Source organism: Dama dama, chromosome 29, assembly GCF_033118175.1.
Source record: "Dama dama isolate Ldn47 chromosome 29, ASM3311817v1, whole genome shotgun sequence".
NCBI lineage: Eukaryota > Metazoa > Chordata > Mammalia > Artiodactyla > Cervidae > Dama > Dama dama.
The window spans coordinates 10508116-10525741 of NC_083709.1; the positions used below are offsets into that span (position 1 = coordinate 10508116).

At 49.6% G+C, this 17626-nt stretch overlaps 1 protein-coding gene across 1 annotated transcript in view; it reads left to right on the top strand.

Annotated features, from left to right (window-relative positions):
* The first annotated feature begins 4374 nt into the window (after positions 1 to 4374).
* PALLD (palladin, cytoskeletal associated protein) overlaps positions 4375 to 17626 on the top strand; it is a 358254-nt gene continuing 345002 nt past the window's right edge. Inside the window, exons 1-2 of the mRNA XM_061132502.1 lie at positions 4375 to 5070; positions 5191 to 5405. Of these exons, the coding sequence (XP_060988485.1) occupies positions 4375 to 5070; positions 5191 to 5405 (911 nt within the window). The remainder of the gene's footprint in view (positions 5071 to 5190; positions 5406 to 17626) is intronic.

Below are 17626 nucleotides of genomic sequence, written 5' to 3' on the forward strand. Positions count from 1 at the left end.
GGGCGTGAGCCCGGAGAATTCACGCTTCACTGGCCGTCCAGGAGTGCACAGGGAGCCTGCCTCCTACCTCCCGACCTCCTCTTCTTGCAGCGGGGGCCCCACTGGGGACAAAGGAGCACAGGAGTGACACGGCCAGACTTGTGTGACTTCTCCCACCGGCAGATCTCCCGTGTCAACAGCCGTCACCACGGCCCTCCCTCCTCCTCTTTGGTTTCTCTGACCTTGTCTAATCCCTCTTCCTGGGTCAAGGTTCCTGACAGAGGACGAAGCTTGCCTGGCTCACCTTCTTCCTTGTATAGTCAGCGAGGAACAAACAGTTAACGGAATTCACGCCGTTGGGATGAATGACCCACTCTGGGAAAGGATGAGTGACCAAAACCCACAAGAAACGCTTCTTCCCCTGAGGCGGCTGGACCCACAGGCTCTCGAGGAAACCAAGTGACTAAACCACTGACAGGAAAGACACGAAGGCGATGGAGGGGAAGCGGAAGGAGCCTGAGGAGATTCTGCTTCCCTCAGAGAGGAGACAGAGGCGGGCAGAGACGTACAGATGTGCGGGAGCCTCACCCAGACTTGCCCGCCGTCCACGCTGCGCTGCAGCGGACACTCACCTCACGCCCTCTTCACTTGCTTTCCAGTGAGCTGCATTTTCTTTCCGTTTTTGCCCCCATAAAGTTGCTTTATTTTGATTCCCAGTAAAGCAAGGGAGAGAGGAGAGGTGACTGCAGGTCAGAGTGTCGACTCCGCCTGGGGCCCCGAGTCTCGGGTGGGCTGGGGCCGGGAGAGCCGTCCGGTGGTGCAGCGAGCACGCGGCTGTTCTGGGGGCGGGGCCCCGCAGCCCCACCCAGCGCGGAGCAGGACCACGCTCAGTGCGGCCCGGACTTCCGCCCGACGCACGGGTGGGGCCCGCTGAGGGCCAGCAGCGTCCGTCAGCGTCAGCGGCGTGCTCAGGGCTGCCGCTGCCCTTCCCCGCTGCGACCTCTCAGCCCCGGACCACGCTGCCCACTCGGACGGCTACCAGCTCAGGCACGTGCGCGTCTCCGTCCTCCACCCCAGAGCGGGCAGCTGCCCTCGGAGCGGTGCGACCCACACGGAAAGCACCACCTCCCTCCTCAGGGAGCCCAACACCTTTCCACCCGCTATCTCCTCCACGACGTACTGGAAGCGGGAGGCGGGAAAAGGCAAGGGCCATCAAAGGACACGCCATCATCTGAAAGCAGGCCTAGAGTCGGAGGCGTGAAGGGACCCAGGCCCGGTCAGTGAGCAGCCCTTAGTGGCCCACTCAGCCAGCCGTCGAGGGAGCGGTGGTCGTCGGGCTGAGCAGTGAGATAAGAGGCAAGTCTGGTCTTCTCACCCAGCCTCAAGCCAGCGGGTGTGCTGGGGGCCCAGGAGTAGTCTGAGGGCTCTGTCCTGCGGGCTCCGGAGCCTCACCAAGGCCGCTGCTGGCCAAGCCCAGGCCTCCGGGTGGCAGCGACCCTCTCCCCATGCCCGCCTCTGTGATCTGATGGCGCCACCCATCTGCATGGCACCTGCCCCATGTCTGGGTGTCCTGAGGAGCCTGAGGCCAGCTGGGTCCTAGGTGCCCGGCTCCCTCAGCCGTGACCGCTGGACGGGTGAGAGGCACTGGCTGAGCTCTGCCTTCTCTCCAGGACTGGGGCAGGGGAGGGTGACAGCTGCGCCTGGGGACCTGGCCTTTCTTGTCACACCAGAGAGGAAAGTTGGTTTGGTGGAGATTTACAAGAACATTGTGACGGTGCCCTGCCTCAAAAACAGAGGCTGTAACACCAAGACATTTGCCGTAACTCACCACGCCGCCTTCCCCTTTCCGAGATATGGGCTCTGCTGAAAGCTTTTGGAGTTTGGAGTTTTAAAGGCAGAAACCACCCGTCACCTTACAGGACCTGCAATAAACCTTTCTCTGCTCCAAACTTCAAGGTTTTTATGTTTTTCTGTCTCATTGTGTGTCAGGCACAGGGATCACAGATGGGGCTCTTGAAGTGCCTTGAAGTAGCTGCCCCTGTAGTAGGTGTTGGGGGTCCTGAAGATGCCCACCTCCCAGTCATAGGTCACCCTCATACACCAGGGCACCAAGAGGCCCACCCCAGCTCCTCCTGCAGCTCCTTGAGTGGCAGCAGCGCCTCCTGTGATCTGGGCCACCTGCCCCCTCGGTGTGCCCCCAGCACTCATGGTGTGTTGCATTTTGTGTCTTCTCACCAACACACAATTGCCAGAAGCACTGGGGGGAATAAGCCATGAAACCTCAGCAGTATAATGGAGATGTCTGCAGTTGTGTTTCTTTGCTGGAAAGTGAAAGAGAAGTCGCTCAGTCATGTCCGACTCTTCGAGACCCCATGGACTGCAGCCCACCAGGCTCCTCTGCCCATGGGATTTTCCAGGCAAGAGTACTGGAGTGGGTTGCCATTTCCTTCTCCAGGGTATCTTCCCAACCCAGGGATCGAACCTGGGTCTCCCGCACTGCAGACAGACACTTTGCTTACAGCCTCTTAATTTGGGGGTTGGTTGAATAACACGGCAATCTCTGAAGCATACTTTTCTGGTGAGTTTGGGCCACATAGAAACCTCTCCCTCCATTATGAGCACTTTCCTGAGTCCTGTGCATTTTTTAGCAGTAATATCGGGGTCACAGATTAAACCTGGACTATATATGCCCTCCTGCTGTGATCTTCTCTTTCACTGTGCAAGCAGTTTATAAACGACACCTGATTCAGACAACTGGATCCCATCAGGTGGCACCTCTTTAAAACCACAAGTGTGAGATGAACAGTGTGGGCTCTGGGGTCATCATATGGGGTGGAGTCTTGGCTCCCTCTTGAGTTTTTTTTCTTTCTAAACAGGGGCTGCCAGTTTTGTGGTCTTCTGTTTGGGGTGTTGGCTTTTTAAATTTATTATTTTTAGCTGCACTGGGTCTTCGTTGCGGTGCTTCGGCTTCTCGTTGCGGTGATTTCTCTCGTTGTGGAACACTGACTCTAGTGCACGAGGGCTTCAGTAGCTGCAGCAAGTGTGATCAGTAATTGTGGCTTCCAGGCTCTAGAGCACAGGTTCAATAGTTATAGTGAATGGGCTTAGTTGCTCCTCAGTATCTGGGATCTTCCCAGATCAGGGATCATCGAAACTGTGTCCCCTGCATTGGCAGGTGGATTCTTAACCACTGAGGCATCAGGGAAGTCCTAGTTGTACAGTTTTTAAGGAAAATAATCTGTACACTGGCTGTGAGTAAATGCCTCCCCCATGCTGAGCGGTCCAGTGATTATCTGCCCCTTTATGAGGAAGTTTGCTGACTAGAGCAGAACTGTCCGTTTGCACCTGAAATGCAGTAATCAATTTTCAGCTCTGCCTTGAATTAACTAATGAATGAATGTGAATGCACATATGGGCACACCAGGAAAGGAAGAGCTGAAAATGTTTCAAAAATTTCATCAAAAACTAAACACTAATGAAAACAAATCAAAGTGCATTTTGTGGTTTAGAGTGACATAAGCAGAGTCAGATTTGCTTAAAATCTCAACACACTCCTATTCTCATAACAGCAATGAAATTAGAGCTGTAAGAGAGGTGGGGGCGGGGGGGGATGGAGGGGGGCCTGAGAGGCGAAAGCCCTGGACCACTCACAGCACCAATGGCAGGGTCACCCTCCTGAATTATTTAAAGAGCTTTAGTGAGATGCTTGGGCTTCCCCAAAGTGCCAGGTGTAAAGAATCCTCTTTCCAATGCAGGAGATGTGGATTTGATCCCTGGGTTGGGAAGATCCCCTGGAGGAGGGCATGGCAACCCACTCTGGTATTCTTGCCTGGAGAATCCCATGGACAGAGGAGCCTGGCGGGCTATAGTCCACAGAGTCACAAGGAGTCAAACATGACTGAAGTGACTGGCACAGCACAGCACAGAAAGATGCTTAGTATTCACTCAGGGGCAAATATCAAATTAAAATAATGAACAAGGAACTTCCCTGAGGGTCCAGTGGTTAGGACTCTGTGCGTTCACTGCAGGCAGTGCAGGTTCCATCCTGCACTTACTTACTTCCATTCTGGAAGTAAGATCCCACAAGCCAGAGGGTCGAATAAATAAAAATAGAATTTAAAAAATTAGGGAAAGTGGTCAACGATAAACACAGGTATGCTTGACACTTCTTCCAACTTATAGAGGAAAATTATTTAGAAGGTATGTTTTCCCCTTAATGTTTCTCCCAACGTGTGGACACACACACTCACACACACACACACACACACACCACCCCACCCCGCCACCCCCCAGTCGTTCCTACTAACGCAGATGTATCTCCTGTCCTTCAGAGCCTGTGTTCAAGACACCGGCCTTCCTGTGGAAGCGGACCGAGTGCATGAGCGCCTCTCGACTATGTCCGAGACGTCCTCCCACGACTCCTTCTACGACTCGCTCTCGGACCTGCTGGAGGACGGCGAGAATGCGGCCTTCTTCCCGGGGCTGTCGGCCTTCCTCAGCCAGGAGGAGATCCACAAGAGTCTGGACCTGGCCCGCAGAGCCATAGCCAGCTCGGAGACGGACGACTGCGCCTGCGAGGAGGTCCCGCAGCGCTGCAGCCCCTCGCCCAGGAGCCGCCGGAAGCCGCCGGCCCCTCAGGAGGCCCGGCCGGGCGAGCGTGCATCCCCGGGGACACCTGGGGACAGCAGGCGGGCACCTGCCACGCCTCCGCCAGCCGAGCAAGCCGAGCGCATCTCCTCGCCCGCATCGCGGAGGAAGCCCGGAGTCTCGCCCCTGCTGGCCAGGCCCAGCTACATCCGGAGCCTGCGCAAGGCTGGGAAGCAGGTGGCCAAGGCCCCCGGCGCCAGCCCCAAGCCCAGGGTCGCGCGGCCCGGCAGAGCCGGCCCCCAGAGCCCGCTGAACGACAAGGCGGCCACCCTCATCGAGGAACTGACCTCCATATTTCGAGAAGCCGCCAAGCCCAGAACCAGGAGCCCGGACGGGGAGTCCTCCTCCCCGGACAGCGGGTACCTGTCCCCTAAAAACCAGCCGTCAGACCCAAGGAGCGCCTCGGCCAGCCGCAGCCCCACCCGGGACCAGCAGGATGTGGAGGCCAGGGCCAGGCTCCCAGCACCCGGGCATCACCCCACCCGGGACCGGCAGGATGTGGAGGCCAGGGCCAGGCCCCTGGTGCCTGGGCATCACCCCACCCGGGACCCGCAGGACGTGGAGGCCAGGGCCAGGCCCCCAGCACCCGGGCATCACCCCCCGGTGGCCCAGGATGTGGCCCGGCCCAGCCGCAGCCCCTCGTCCCCACCGCCCCTCAGCGCCCGCCACCCCCCAGCCGCTCCCCGCTTCATCCAAAAGCTGCGGAGCCAAGAAGTGGCAGAAGGTAGTCGGGTCTACCTGGAGTGCAGAGTCGCTGGGAACCCACCTCCTCGGGTCAGGTAGGACTCTGGTTGCAGAGATGCGATGCTTTGCCTGGACTTCCCCTCTTAATGTGAGAGAAGAGATTTCTGTTACAAGGCAAGGGCTTGGCTCCCCAAGCGCACAGAAGCAAGTATTATGGCCCTGGCTTTTGAGAAAAGAAAAAGCTCCATTGCGAGTTGGACCAGCAGGGAGACAGGAGGCAAGGTTCAAATCCAGTTCTCGATCCAGGGATCAGGGTGGAATTTAAGGGTTTAGGAAATTTCAAGCTTGGAAGCTGCCTTGATGATAGTCCACAGTTAGCACCTCATGCTGGAGCCAGGTCGTCCTCACTGAGGGACTCCTTGCTTTGTAAAGCACAAGTGTGGCAGCTTTTCTATGCTCCGATATCTGCAGACTGAAAATGCTGGGTTTGTGTTCGTCCTGGAGACAGCTAGGGAGCAGGGGGTTAGGGGGGCGTGGGGTAGGGGGGCCCATCTTGTACTTGCACAGTGCTGTCTCCCTGGAGTAACTGCAGGTTTCCTCAGTACACCTATGTCCGTTTAAGCTCGGTGATATTTTACATGCGTTTTCTTTGTTCGTGCCTCAGTCTTGAGGGAAGTAGGGGTGAGGCCTTCTGCTAGCTGCTTCCTGCTGATGAGGGATTTGGGTTTTTATGAGAGGAATGAAATTGTTTTGCACTTACCTATAAATATTTGCGTGTCCCACCTTGAACTCTGAAGTCTCAGGCAATCATCCTGTGAGTCTGGGCAGGGTTGGGGGGGGGGTAGGTTGTGGGGGGCGGTGCTCTTTAAATGTAGGAGGTGGACAATGAGGACAGAATTTGATGAGTAAGAGGATTAACCCTGAGATACACAGAACTATGGCTCCTAACTTTAACAGTCCTTCCAAACAGACCTTATTTCTTTGGGAATCCATGAAAACCTGTTTTTAACATTTTAGTGATTGAATTTGGATTTATGTAAGCCTGTCCCAGACTCTTAGGTCAAAATGGTCTGCTTTTGAGATGCTACTGTCTTCTCGTCTTGGCCAGGTGGAGTCTTAGCTGTCTGTTTCCTTTTGAAGAGTTACTTAAAGTACCTGGGAGTGGGGTGGCCAGGGTGTGACTACTTTAGCTTTCCTGGAGGATGTGTAACCAGGAGGACGTCACAGGGGCTATTTCACATGCCTGCACGGATGCTCACTGTATGGGTTTGTCCAAGTGTGAGGAGGATGCAGTACTGGGGCTTGTGCAGTGCAAGCGGATGTCCGTGGGAAACCCTAATGGGCTAGACACATTTATTTATAGAAGAGAAGACAGCACCACATTTTATCAAACGTAATGCTGTTACCATTGAGACCTTCAGGAAGGTCTCCCGTAGAACATCGTGTACAGGCTGAATAGGAGCTTGTTTTCTGGGCCATTCTGACCCTCAGCAGGGAAGCTGGTCAGACCTTATCCCAGGTTACTCTGATTTCTTGGCTTGTCTTGGCAACTGTCTTTTTGAAGGAATGATTCATTGTTTCCCCATGGACTGAGGTCTCCAAGAACCATGAGCTTCATCATGTTCCAAGGGCCTTGACACCTTTGAGTCACCTCAGCCATGAGAGCTCCCCTGTCGTCAGTTTGAATCGGAAGAGACGACCTCAGACAAGGGATTATTTCTTGGGGGAAGGCCTCTGTTACTGCAGAACCTTTCTCTGTCCTATGTGGAAAAGCCTTGCCACCGCGATGGCATCACCAGCGCCTAGACGTTTCTACAGTGTCCCTGGCGCTTGGTGTAACAGTGAAGACTATTTAACCACCATCCCCTGGCTCTGTCCCTCGGGCATGCAACCCTTTTATCATCAGGGTGGCCCAGTTTTAGGACTGTTTCTGATGCAGATCAGCAGTTAGGATTACCTTTCAGATGCTCATTTGCATTTACCAACAATGAACTGCTGGAGTCCATGACATGTCGCAGCCCTCCCATCACGGGTTCCTTGGTGTAGATGAGTAAAATTCTGTCCATTAAACGTTTGGGATAAACCCATCATAAACCCGGCCTCTGTGGCTGTTTGTCCTGACCGCCATCTAAGTCCCCAGAGTCTGCATGAACTCCCCGTGCATGCTGGATGATCCATTTCCAGATCCGAGGCTTCAGCAAGCATGGTCCACACTCAGAATTAGTGGTAGGGTCTCTGAATCTGGGCCTTTGGTTCTGGATGCTTGTGCCGCCGGATCCACCTAATTATTTCCTTTAATTAACTGATAATCCATTTTGGGTGACCCAGGCAGCACCCATCGGCTGCTCCTCCTGGCATTTTAACAGCATTTATTAAAAATAAGGCTTGTGTCTCCTCTGTGTGTTTCATTTCTCTCCTTCCTGACATCAGTGGACCTCTCTTTCCAGGTGGCCCCACATGCACATACAACAGAGAAGGCAGACTTGGAGTCAGTGTGTGTGGTCACTGTCTCTTAGCTCCTAGGCTCAGGGTGTGATGAGGGCAGTGAGCTCTGGGTAAAAGGACCCGGGTGCTGGCTTATGCTTCCAGGGCTTCCTGATGAGCTACAACTGCACACCCTCCTTGTCTGTGAAACTGGTCCCATCCTTGAGTATTTCTAAAGGCTGACCAGTCAGGTCAGGTCTTCAGTTATTTGTATACAGTTGTGAGCAGGCTCTCCTGTTGTCCTGGGCAGCAGAGTGGCTGGGTCTAGAGTAGATACTGCCTGTAAGGTGACATTCAGGATGTCAAGTGGTGTGCCTCGTATTTGCCTCATCTCCCTGAAGTAAGCCCATATCCACTGTTTTGTTCTAGTAAAGGCAGTGCATGATGTAGGGTGTGCCGAGGGTTCATTTTTCAGCCTCCTGTGAAAGGCTGCAATCACAGCCCAGAGGCAAACTGGCAATCCTTGATGTAGGTGCCCAGTTGTTTAGAAAAGTAAGCTACAGGCCTTCTGTTGATATCTAAGTGTTGACTTAGCTCCAAGACTCACGCCCCGTCTTCCATGCACAAACTACCTGGGCAACCAAATGCTGGGCTCTTCAAAGTTTCTCCTCGGTGGTGTGGGACACATTATGACAGCTCAAAGTCCAGCTTAATGGCTTATTGTCATTTCCTTTAAGAGCCTCATGTTTGTGTTTGGCTGAGTCCAAGATCAGGAGTCCAAAGACGACAATACTCAGCCATTCCTAGGAATCCTCACAAGCGCCTTCTGGGGGTGGCTGCAGTCACCCTAGTTAATGTCTCTCTTCCATCTGGCAGTAAATTTTTTTGTCCTTTTGATACTTCAAACCTTAACTAGTTTAGAGTTGGTTGAGAAATTATGTGCTCTTCCCTTGCAAACTCTATCTAATCGTATTTTGGTCTTAAGTTTCCTTAGTTCTACTAGCAGTTATTCAGTCACACATTGGAGTAAGGCTCCCTCATTTAATGAGAAATCCATTAACTCCATGGTGAAAGCTTCCCTGAAGATGGTGGGGGTGCTCTTAAATCCTTGTGGGAGTTCCATCCAGCAGTGTTGTTGTTTCACATCAGTCTCTGGATCGTCCCATTGAAAGACAAACCCCCAGGACTCAGGACTGAGGGGTATTCAGTAAAAGGCATCTTTTTTCCAGTCCAAAACTATAAACCAGCAAAAGTCTCCAGGTAAAGTTATAAGCAACATCTACGGATTTGACATCATCACATTATTTCCTCTACAATTTGGTTAATGGCCTTCAAATCATAAATAGAACAGTTATCTCTGGTCCTGGGTTTTTGTATGGATGGGATGGAAGTGTTACGTGAAGATCAACAAGGTCTGAATAATTGATATTTAAAGAAGGTGATTGTCAGAGGCTTTATACCTTCCTTCATGTGCCTCTTTAGATGCCTGTTGCTTTATATTTGGACTTCCTTGATGGCTCATAGGGTAAAGAATCCGCCTGCACTTCAGGAGACCTGGGTTCAATTCCTGGGTCGGGAAGCTACCCTGGAGAAGGGAATGGTTACCCACTCCGGTATCCTTACCTGGGAAATCCCATGGACAGGGGAGCCTGGTGGGCTACAGTTCATGGGGTGGCAACAAGTCAGACATGACTGAATGACTGGTACTTACTTACTTACTTAAATTTGGAACCTTGTCCCCTGGACAGAGTTTTACTGCTACCGGGACAGCTGTCTTGGCTCTTTCTGGCCTTCCATCATTCCAAACATCACTCTTAACCTTTTACAGAATTTCTTCAGGACGTCCAGGTGAGGCTTCATCTTCCAACTGTAAAGGTGAAGCTTGGAGGGCAGAGGCTTGACCTGGGAGTGCACTTAATGTTCCCCACAAGGGAAGAGGGCGTTAGGGCAGGTCCAGCTGGGCGTCCCACATCCACAGCAGTGTATCATCTGTTAGCCTTCGGTCCTCTCAGGGAAGGGGGAGGTGTTCCCCTGGGCCCTTGCTATACTCCCTGGATCTCGGTCAAGCTATTTGGTTCAGGAACCCCATTGAGGTCTGGTTATTAAACATTCCTTAGCCTTGCTCAATCCCCGTGAGTCACTGGGGTCCCTTCTGGGTCAGCTCCAGGCATGGTCTGTGCCTCCCAAGTCCTGATTTGATGATTTGGTTGTGATTCAGGCTGCTGCTGCTAAACCACTTCAGTCGTGTCCGACCCTGTGTGACCCCATAGACGGCAGCCCACCAGGCTCCCCCGTCCCTGCGATTCTCCAGGCAAGAACACTGGAGTGGGTTGCCATTTCCTTCTCCAATGCATGCATGCATGCTAAGTCGCTTCAGTCATGTCCGACTCTGTGAGACCCCATAGACAGCAGCCTACCAGGCTCCTCTGCCCACAGGATTCTCCAGGCAAGAACACTGGAGTGGGTCCCCATTTCCTTGTTCTGTGTGATTCAGGCAGCCTTCCCAATACCACCCTGTGCTTCTCCACAGGAGGGTGTTCATGAAGGCCTGCATGCAGCCCAGTTAGGGTGATGAGTAGTGAAACATGTAAAGAGATTCTCTGTTTTCTGAGTGTCATCTCAGTAAGATGGCTTATTATTTCTCCAATTGTGTAAGTTCAAGCTGAAACTTGTGTTGGCCTTGGTCAGAGTCCCCTGTGTTGGCCTTGGTCATCTAAGCCTTCTGGGACCTGCCCTAAGAGAAATGCCCTGCCTGGGGTAGAGTGCTCGCTAGGAAAACTGAGCACCCTGGTGGGTACAGGGAGGAAAGAGTGGTCCTTTATGATGAACGGATAAGGGCAGCCCTGGGAGGGCTGTTGGCACCCTTTGCACTGCTCACAGGAAGACCCCCTTCATGGGCGGGGGAGCCATGCAAGGGGCTCCTGGAGGGGCGTCTGGATGTAGTTGGTCATTATTCGGCTTTGACTTGATGCACACAGGCTTTTCCTGAGGTTCTTCCCTCTGAATCACAATCTTACATCTCTTCTGCAAATTCTTATTCCAATATAAAGGGCTGAATGATTGTACGATTAACCCCATTTTTCCTCTCTCTAACAAAACAAGTCTAATTTTAAAATAGTATCATAGTTTAAAGACCCATTCTCTGGCCATTTTCCATGAGATTCCACCTACTACCAGGGCCAGGCAGTGTTACAGAGAAAATAATTTTCTTCTTTTCCATTGGTTTATAGTTAACCATTGACCAGTTCTGCAAGAGTTCATGCCAAGGGACTACAGTCAGGTGTGCTATTAACATTCCCCATTTGAAAGGTTGCTCTCAGGATAACGGAAGCAAAAGGATTCCACGGAGGTGCCTTGGATGGAAAGTCCTCTCTCCCAGGCACAGGGTAGGTTCTTCTGGGACGGACTCCTGTGAAACCACTACAGGTCACGGGGGCAACGACCGGCAGTCAGGGAGCAGTGTCTTCTGTCTCCTGGGGAAAGGGCCTTCATTAAATCAGGCTTAAAGCTTTTCTTTCAGTCATCCAACAGCCTCCCCCGATTAGCCAATGCTAACAAACAAGGCCCATCTAGTCAAAGCTGTGGTTTTCCCAGTAGTCATGTATGGATGTGAGAGTTGGACTATAGAGAAAGCTGAGCACCTAAGAATTGATGCTTTGGAACTATGGTGTTGGAGAAGACTCTTGAGAGTCCCTTGGACTGCAAGGAGATCCAGCCAGTCAATCCTAAAGGAGATCAGTCTGGAATATTTATTGGAAAGACTGATGCTGAAGCTGAAAACTCTAATACTTTGGCCATCTGATGCAAGGAACTGACTCATTGGAAAAGACCCTGATGCTGGGGAAGATTGAAGGTAGGAGGAGAAAGGGACGACAGAGGATGAGATGGTTGGATGGTATCACTGAGTCGACGGACATGAGTTTGAGCAAGCTCCGGAGTTGGTGATCGACAGGGAAGCCTGGCGTGTTGCAGTCCATGGGGTTGCAAAGTCAGACACGACTGAGTGACTAAACTGAACTGAACTGAACTGAACAAACAGACATAAACCAACCTGAACAAAGAAATCCAAGGCTCTGGAGCTTTAACCCAGGGTTCAGGACTGTAACTTGAACTTTAGAAATGAATTGGGGGTACAGTTACCCTGCTGTGTTAGTCTCAGGTGCACATCAAAGTGACCCAGTTATTGTTGCTCAGTCGCTCAGTCGTGTCTGACTCTGCGACCCCATGGACTGCAGCACGCCAGATTCAGTTATATATATACATATATCCACTCTTCATATGCTTTTCCCATTTGGGTTATTTCAGAATATTGAGTAGTGTTCCCTGTGCTATACAGTAGGTCCTTGTTGTTTGTCTATTTTTTTTTATGTAGTACTGTGTGTGTGTTAATCCCCAGCTCCTAACTATATTCCATATGTGAGTGATATCATATGATGTTTGTCTTTCTCTGTCTGACTTACTTCATTTAGAATGATAATCTCTAGGCTTATCCATGTTGCTGCAAATGGCATTATTTCATTCTTTTTTATGGTTGAGTAGTGTTCCATTGTATATATGTACCACATCTTCTTTATCCATTCATCTGTCAGTGGACATTTAGATTACTTCCATGTCTTGACTATTGTGAATAGTCCTGCAGTGAACATTGAGGTGCATGTATCTTTTTGAATTATGGCTTTCTCTGGATCTGTGTCCAGGAGTGGGACTGCTGGGTCATATGGTAGTTCTATTTTTAGTTTTTTAAGGAAACTCCATACTATTCTCCATAGTGACTGCAACAATTTACATTCCTACCAATGGTGTGGGAGGGTTCACTTTTCTCCACAGCCTCTCTAGTATTTATTGTTTGTAGACTTTTTGATGATGATCATTCTGAACAGTGTGAGGTGATACCTCATTGTAGTTTTGATTTGCATTTCTCTGATAATTAGTGATATTGAGCATTTTTTCAGTGCATTTTGGTCATCTGTATGTCTTCTTCAGAGAAATGTCTATTTATATCTTTATATATTTTTTTATTTTTTTTTATATTGAGCTGCTTGAGCTGTTTGTATATTTTGGGAGGTTAATCCCTTGTCAGTCAATTCATTTGCAAATATTTTCTTCTGTTCTGTGCGTTATCTTTTCATTTTGTTTATGGTTTCCTTTGCTGTGCAAAAGCTTAGAGGTCCCGTCGTGGCAGACATCGGTGCACGGTAGACATCAATACTAGCTGAGCTCTGGTCCCTGGCCGGTGGGTCTGCCATCCTGAACCAGTGCTGCTGAGGGGGCGGGGTGGGAGGTGGTGTTGGCAAAGGATGGGGCAAGCAGACAGAACAGCATGTTGCTACAGGGGGCCCCAGAATTAAGGTAGCCAGTAAGATGCCCAACTGGTACAGTCAAGTGCTGGGCATAATTTGAATATTTACTGGAGATGGTTAAAGTGTGGCTGAAACCAGAAGTTTTCTGGCAGATGAAAGGCACAGGGTGTGTGTGACCAATCACAAGGTCAGCCCCAGCTGTGTCCAGTCTGAGCATGGGGTCCATGGGCACGTGTTCACTATGCTGAACGCACCACACCTTCAATGTGGCAGAACTTACCCATGAAGACAGAGACACCAGGCAGGGTGTGGACAGGCCTGTTGCCCATGCCCGGGTCATGGGCAAGACATGCGAGGGCAGACAGCAGACAACAGCAGGTGAGGAGTGTGCGGTTAGTGGGAATCGCTGATCACTGACACCACCATGCCCACTGTGATTTCTCTGCATCCTCCTATAGGCACAGGGGTATAGCATCTGTACCTCCTGTGCAAAGAGGTTGAGGAGCGACCCTGGGGTCAGACTCCAGGGTCTCCCATCACGACTCCACTCTTCACCAAGTGTGTACCTAGACAAGTCATTTTGTGATTCAGTTTATTCATCTGTGGGAATTATGATACCCACTCCCACTGTATTTTGTGACTAAATAAAATAGCATGTGAAAAAATAAAACAGTGCCTTGCATCTAGTGACTGTTGTTTTACTATTACCTTTTATGGCTAATATTTCTCATTTCTTAATTTCATATGCCAAAATGGAAATAACAATTCAAGTCAGGATTATACTATGGAAAATAAGCCATTAATGCATTTATTTGGAAAGTTTTGATTTTATTAATTAACAGTGTTTTACCTAAATTACATAAATATAAAAATTAATTCAAAATTAAGAAATTCAGCAAAATGGTAAGGAAGACATCACTGGCTACAAGCTGCAAGGCTGGTACTTACTAATGTAGCATTTCACAAATCACAAACTACTGCTCACCAGCACCCACTGACACACACTTTGCTGCCGCTGGCTCCTTGGGCTGACAGACCATCACTCACAGACATGAAGTAAGTCAGCATCACCGACAGGAACTGATGGAGTCAGAGGCAAAGAATTTTCTTTTTTCAAACCAATTTGTTCAACTAATTCACCTTGAGTCAGTTTTTACACAGTTTGTGTGCATGCTAAGTCGCTTTAGTCGTGTCCTGCTCTTTGTGACCCCATGGACTGTAGCCTGCCAGGCTCTTCTGTCCATGGGATTTCCCAGGCAAGAATACTGGAGTGGGTTGCCATTTCCTCCTCCAGGGGATCTTCCAGACTCAGGGATGGAATTGGCAGGCGGGTTCTTTACCACTAGCGCCACCTGGGAAGCCCTTTCACATCTCCTTTAGAAGCTGACAGCAGGGGGCAGCAAAAAACTTCCTAATGAGTTTGTTTAATTAAATATCTCATCCTAAATTCTGCATTGGGCTTCCCTTGTAGCTCAGCTGGTAAAGAATCCACCTGCAGCGCAGGAGACCTGAGTTCTATCCCTGGATTGGGAAGATCCCCTGGAGAAGGGAAAGGCTACCCACAGGAAACCTGAGTTCGATTCCTGGGTTGGGAAGATCCCCTGGAGAAGGGAAAGGCTACCCACTCCAGTATTCTGGCCTTGAGAATTCCATGGACTCTGTATAGTCCATTATTTATCTTTTCTATAAAAAAAAATTCTTATCACTTTGCTTGTGATAGAAGTGAAATTATTTCTTTTGGATTCTATTTAGATGTATTTAACCCACTAACCATGGGAACACATAATTATTTGTTAGAAATGCATTCATGTGTCACTCAAAACAGTTCCACAGGTTTTCAAACTGCACACTGCTCCACTGACGTTGACTCCAAAACAGCCCCCTTCTAAACATATTCTTAACAAAAAGTAATCCATCTACCCATCAAAGGATCAATTCAGGTGAGCCTACCGTAACTTCTGTGTTAAAGTTCACTTAACCATTTCATAGTTTGGGGGCCATCCAGTGCAGGCTTCTGCCTTTTCTCCTTGGGGGGAGAGGAGAACTAATGTAGTTAGTAGCTACAGGATTATTAACTAGTTTCTCTTGTCATCTCCCAGTCTGCCAAAGCCCATGACCAATGTTAGTCATTAATGTTGTGCCCTTCTAGAAATTAAGTTTCTGATGAGAATGCACCATTTTTTAAAGTTAGCCAGGTTGTTTTGTTATCCTTTGAGGGTTTTTTTAAGGGGGAAAGTGTAAATGTACATTGAAGTTTCTTGATCTCTCTTCCAAAGATCTTGGTCCCTCTGCCATGCATTTGCAAATGCACCAAATGCCTAGAACCTTTGAGCTCCTTTCCCCCATGAGAATGGGAGATCCTGAAGAGGAAACCTTCTTGGAAGGGAATTTTGTATAAGGAAGACAAATTTTAATAAAGAGTTGCCTGAACTGGGGCCGGTTAGAACCCAGCTCCCACTGAGTCGGTCCAGGGGTCTCTGAACCCAATGCTGGGCAGGCCTGGTGCTCGGCGGGCCACCTCGCAGGGCCCCGGAGCAGATGACAGAAGTTGTGGAGAGCAGGGGTCCAGGGAGCTGGACCCAACACGGACAGGGGCTGGGAAGTGGGTGATGGGTCTGGAGGTGCAGGGTGGGGGTCCAGGCAGGGTTAGAGGCAGGCGCCCCAGGAAGGCAGGGCAGTGGGGACCAGGGACCAGACCCAGGGGTTGTGCCTGGGAAGCAGGTCTGCCCTTCAGGACTCGAGTCACTGAAACAGGGACTCAGACAGGGCCGAGTGAGGGCCACGCCCATGACCAACTCCTGCAGGTTCCAGGAGGGGACAAATGGCCAGACCAGCCTGTGGCTCACCAAACTGCAGGCCTGGAGCTTCTTAGATTTGGCCCAAGTAGAGCCATCCGAACCTGGACTCCGAGCCAGTGAGCTGTACAGAGTCAGACGAAGGGGCCCAGCTCCAGGGAGGACTAAAGGACGCACGGTTGAAGGCGTTTCCTCATCATATCCAGTCACTTCACCCCATCCTTGTCAAGTATAACCAGCATAAGGACCAGATATAATCACAACCAGGACTGAAAAATCTCATTTTCCTTCTTTACTTTTGCACAGTTCCATCAAAACCCCAGCAAAGCAGAGAAAAGCTGATGGAACTAAAGCTTATCTACAATAACTGAAGTTACATACGATTTAGATACAACTTAAGTTATGTGCAAATTATTTGTCAACATTTTGAATTATCACCTCACATCAGATGTTCCCTATTTCTCAGGCACAGCTGACCACAGGACAAAGACATGATCCCTCACCTCCCTGGCCCCCTCCCCCTCCACTCTCAACTTTTCAGAGTTGGTGAAAACTTCATGAAGAATATTAGTTCAAAATACCTCTGGTATTATTAAAATGAGGCCTTACATTTTCACTTTATACTTTAAAAATATTTCATCATGGCAACCATTTTTAAACCATGTAAATATAAAGAAACTAAGAAAGGTAGGAAATTTTTTACCTAGGAACAGAAAAAGAATCAATTGGTCCTAGAGAACAGAACCCAGGTCCTGAATTCCTGGCCATGCCCTGTAATGACTCACCTTGAACATCTTCAGCTTTGGAATTCGGTCTTCACCTGTCTTTAAAGAAAATGGTACCCTGATGATTTCTGCAGTATTGATCTATATTTTTAAAACGTAGCTATTCCTGGTTATTCTCGCTTTTATTTTGCATTCAGTTAATACTGTTAAATAAGTCAATCAACATAAACCAAAAAATGTTTAAAGACAGGGAAGGAAGATACTATCAACTACAAACAAAGCAAGTTATTCCCAGTTTCTGAACAGTATTCCAAACCATCCTCACATTCGAATTACATTGTAAGCTAAATCTGTGCAAACTCATAAGGAAAAAAGCCAGTTCTAGACACCCACTTAACTGCAGTGAAAGTAGAATCCAGCCATAGTCCAGGAATATTCAGTCTTCTAGGCAATGACTCATACCTGCTCATAATCATAAGATGCCTATTAGGTCATTATTAGCCTAATAAAGTTTCAATTAATATACGTAATTAAACATAATTAAATTCCTTCTTTTCACAGTCAAACCTCAGCACCTACAATTAGTTTATATTAGTGAAACTTTGATCATCATCAAAGCCAGAACAAGAGGGATTAGCTCTATCAAACCTATGCAGTGCCATTGGCTGCTCAGTCACTCAGTTGTGTCCGATTTTGCAACACCATGGACTGTAGCCTGCCAGACTCCTCTCTCCGTGGGGTTTTCCAGGCAAGAATACTGCAGTAGATTGCCATTCCCTTTTCCAGGGGATCTTCCTGGCCCAGGGATCCAACCTGTGTCTCTTACATCTCCTGCATTGGCAGGTGGATTCTTTACAGCTAGCGCCACCCGGGAAGCCCAACACGATTGGTAGAAATTCCCACCTCCTCCAAAGAAAACAGACGTGGAAACAAGCCGCTGGCTCGCTTTTCACTCGAAGGGTTTCGGGTTGCAATGCGTCCCCCTTATTGAACACTTTAGTTGAGAAAAACGTGGCAGGTAGCTAGTGAGGCTGCAGTGCTTGCAAAGTCACGATCCACACGGCTTAGCCCA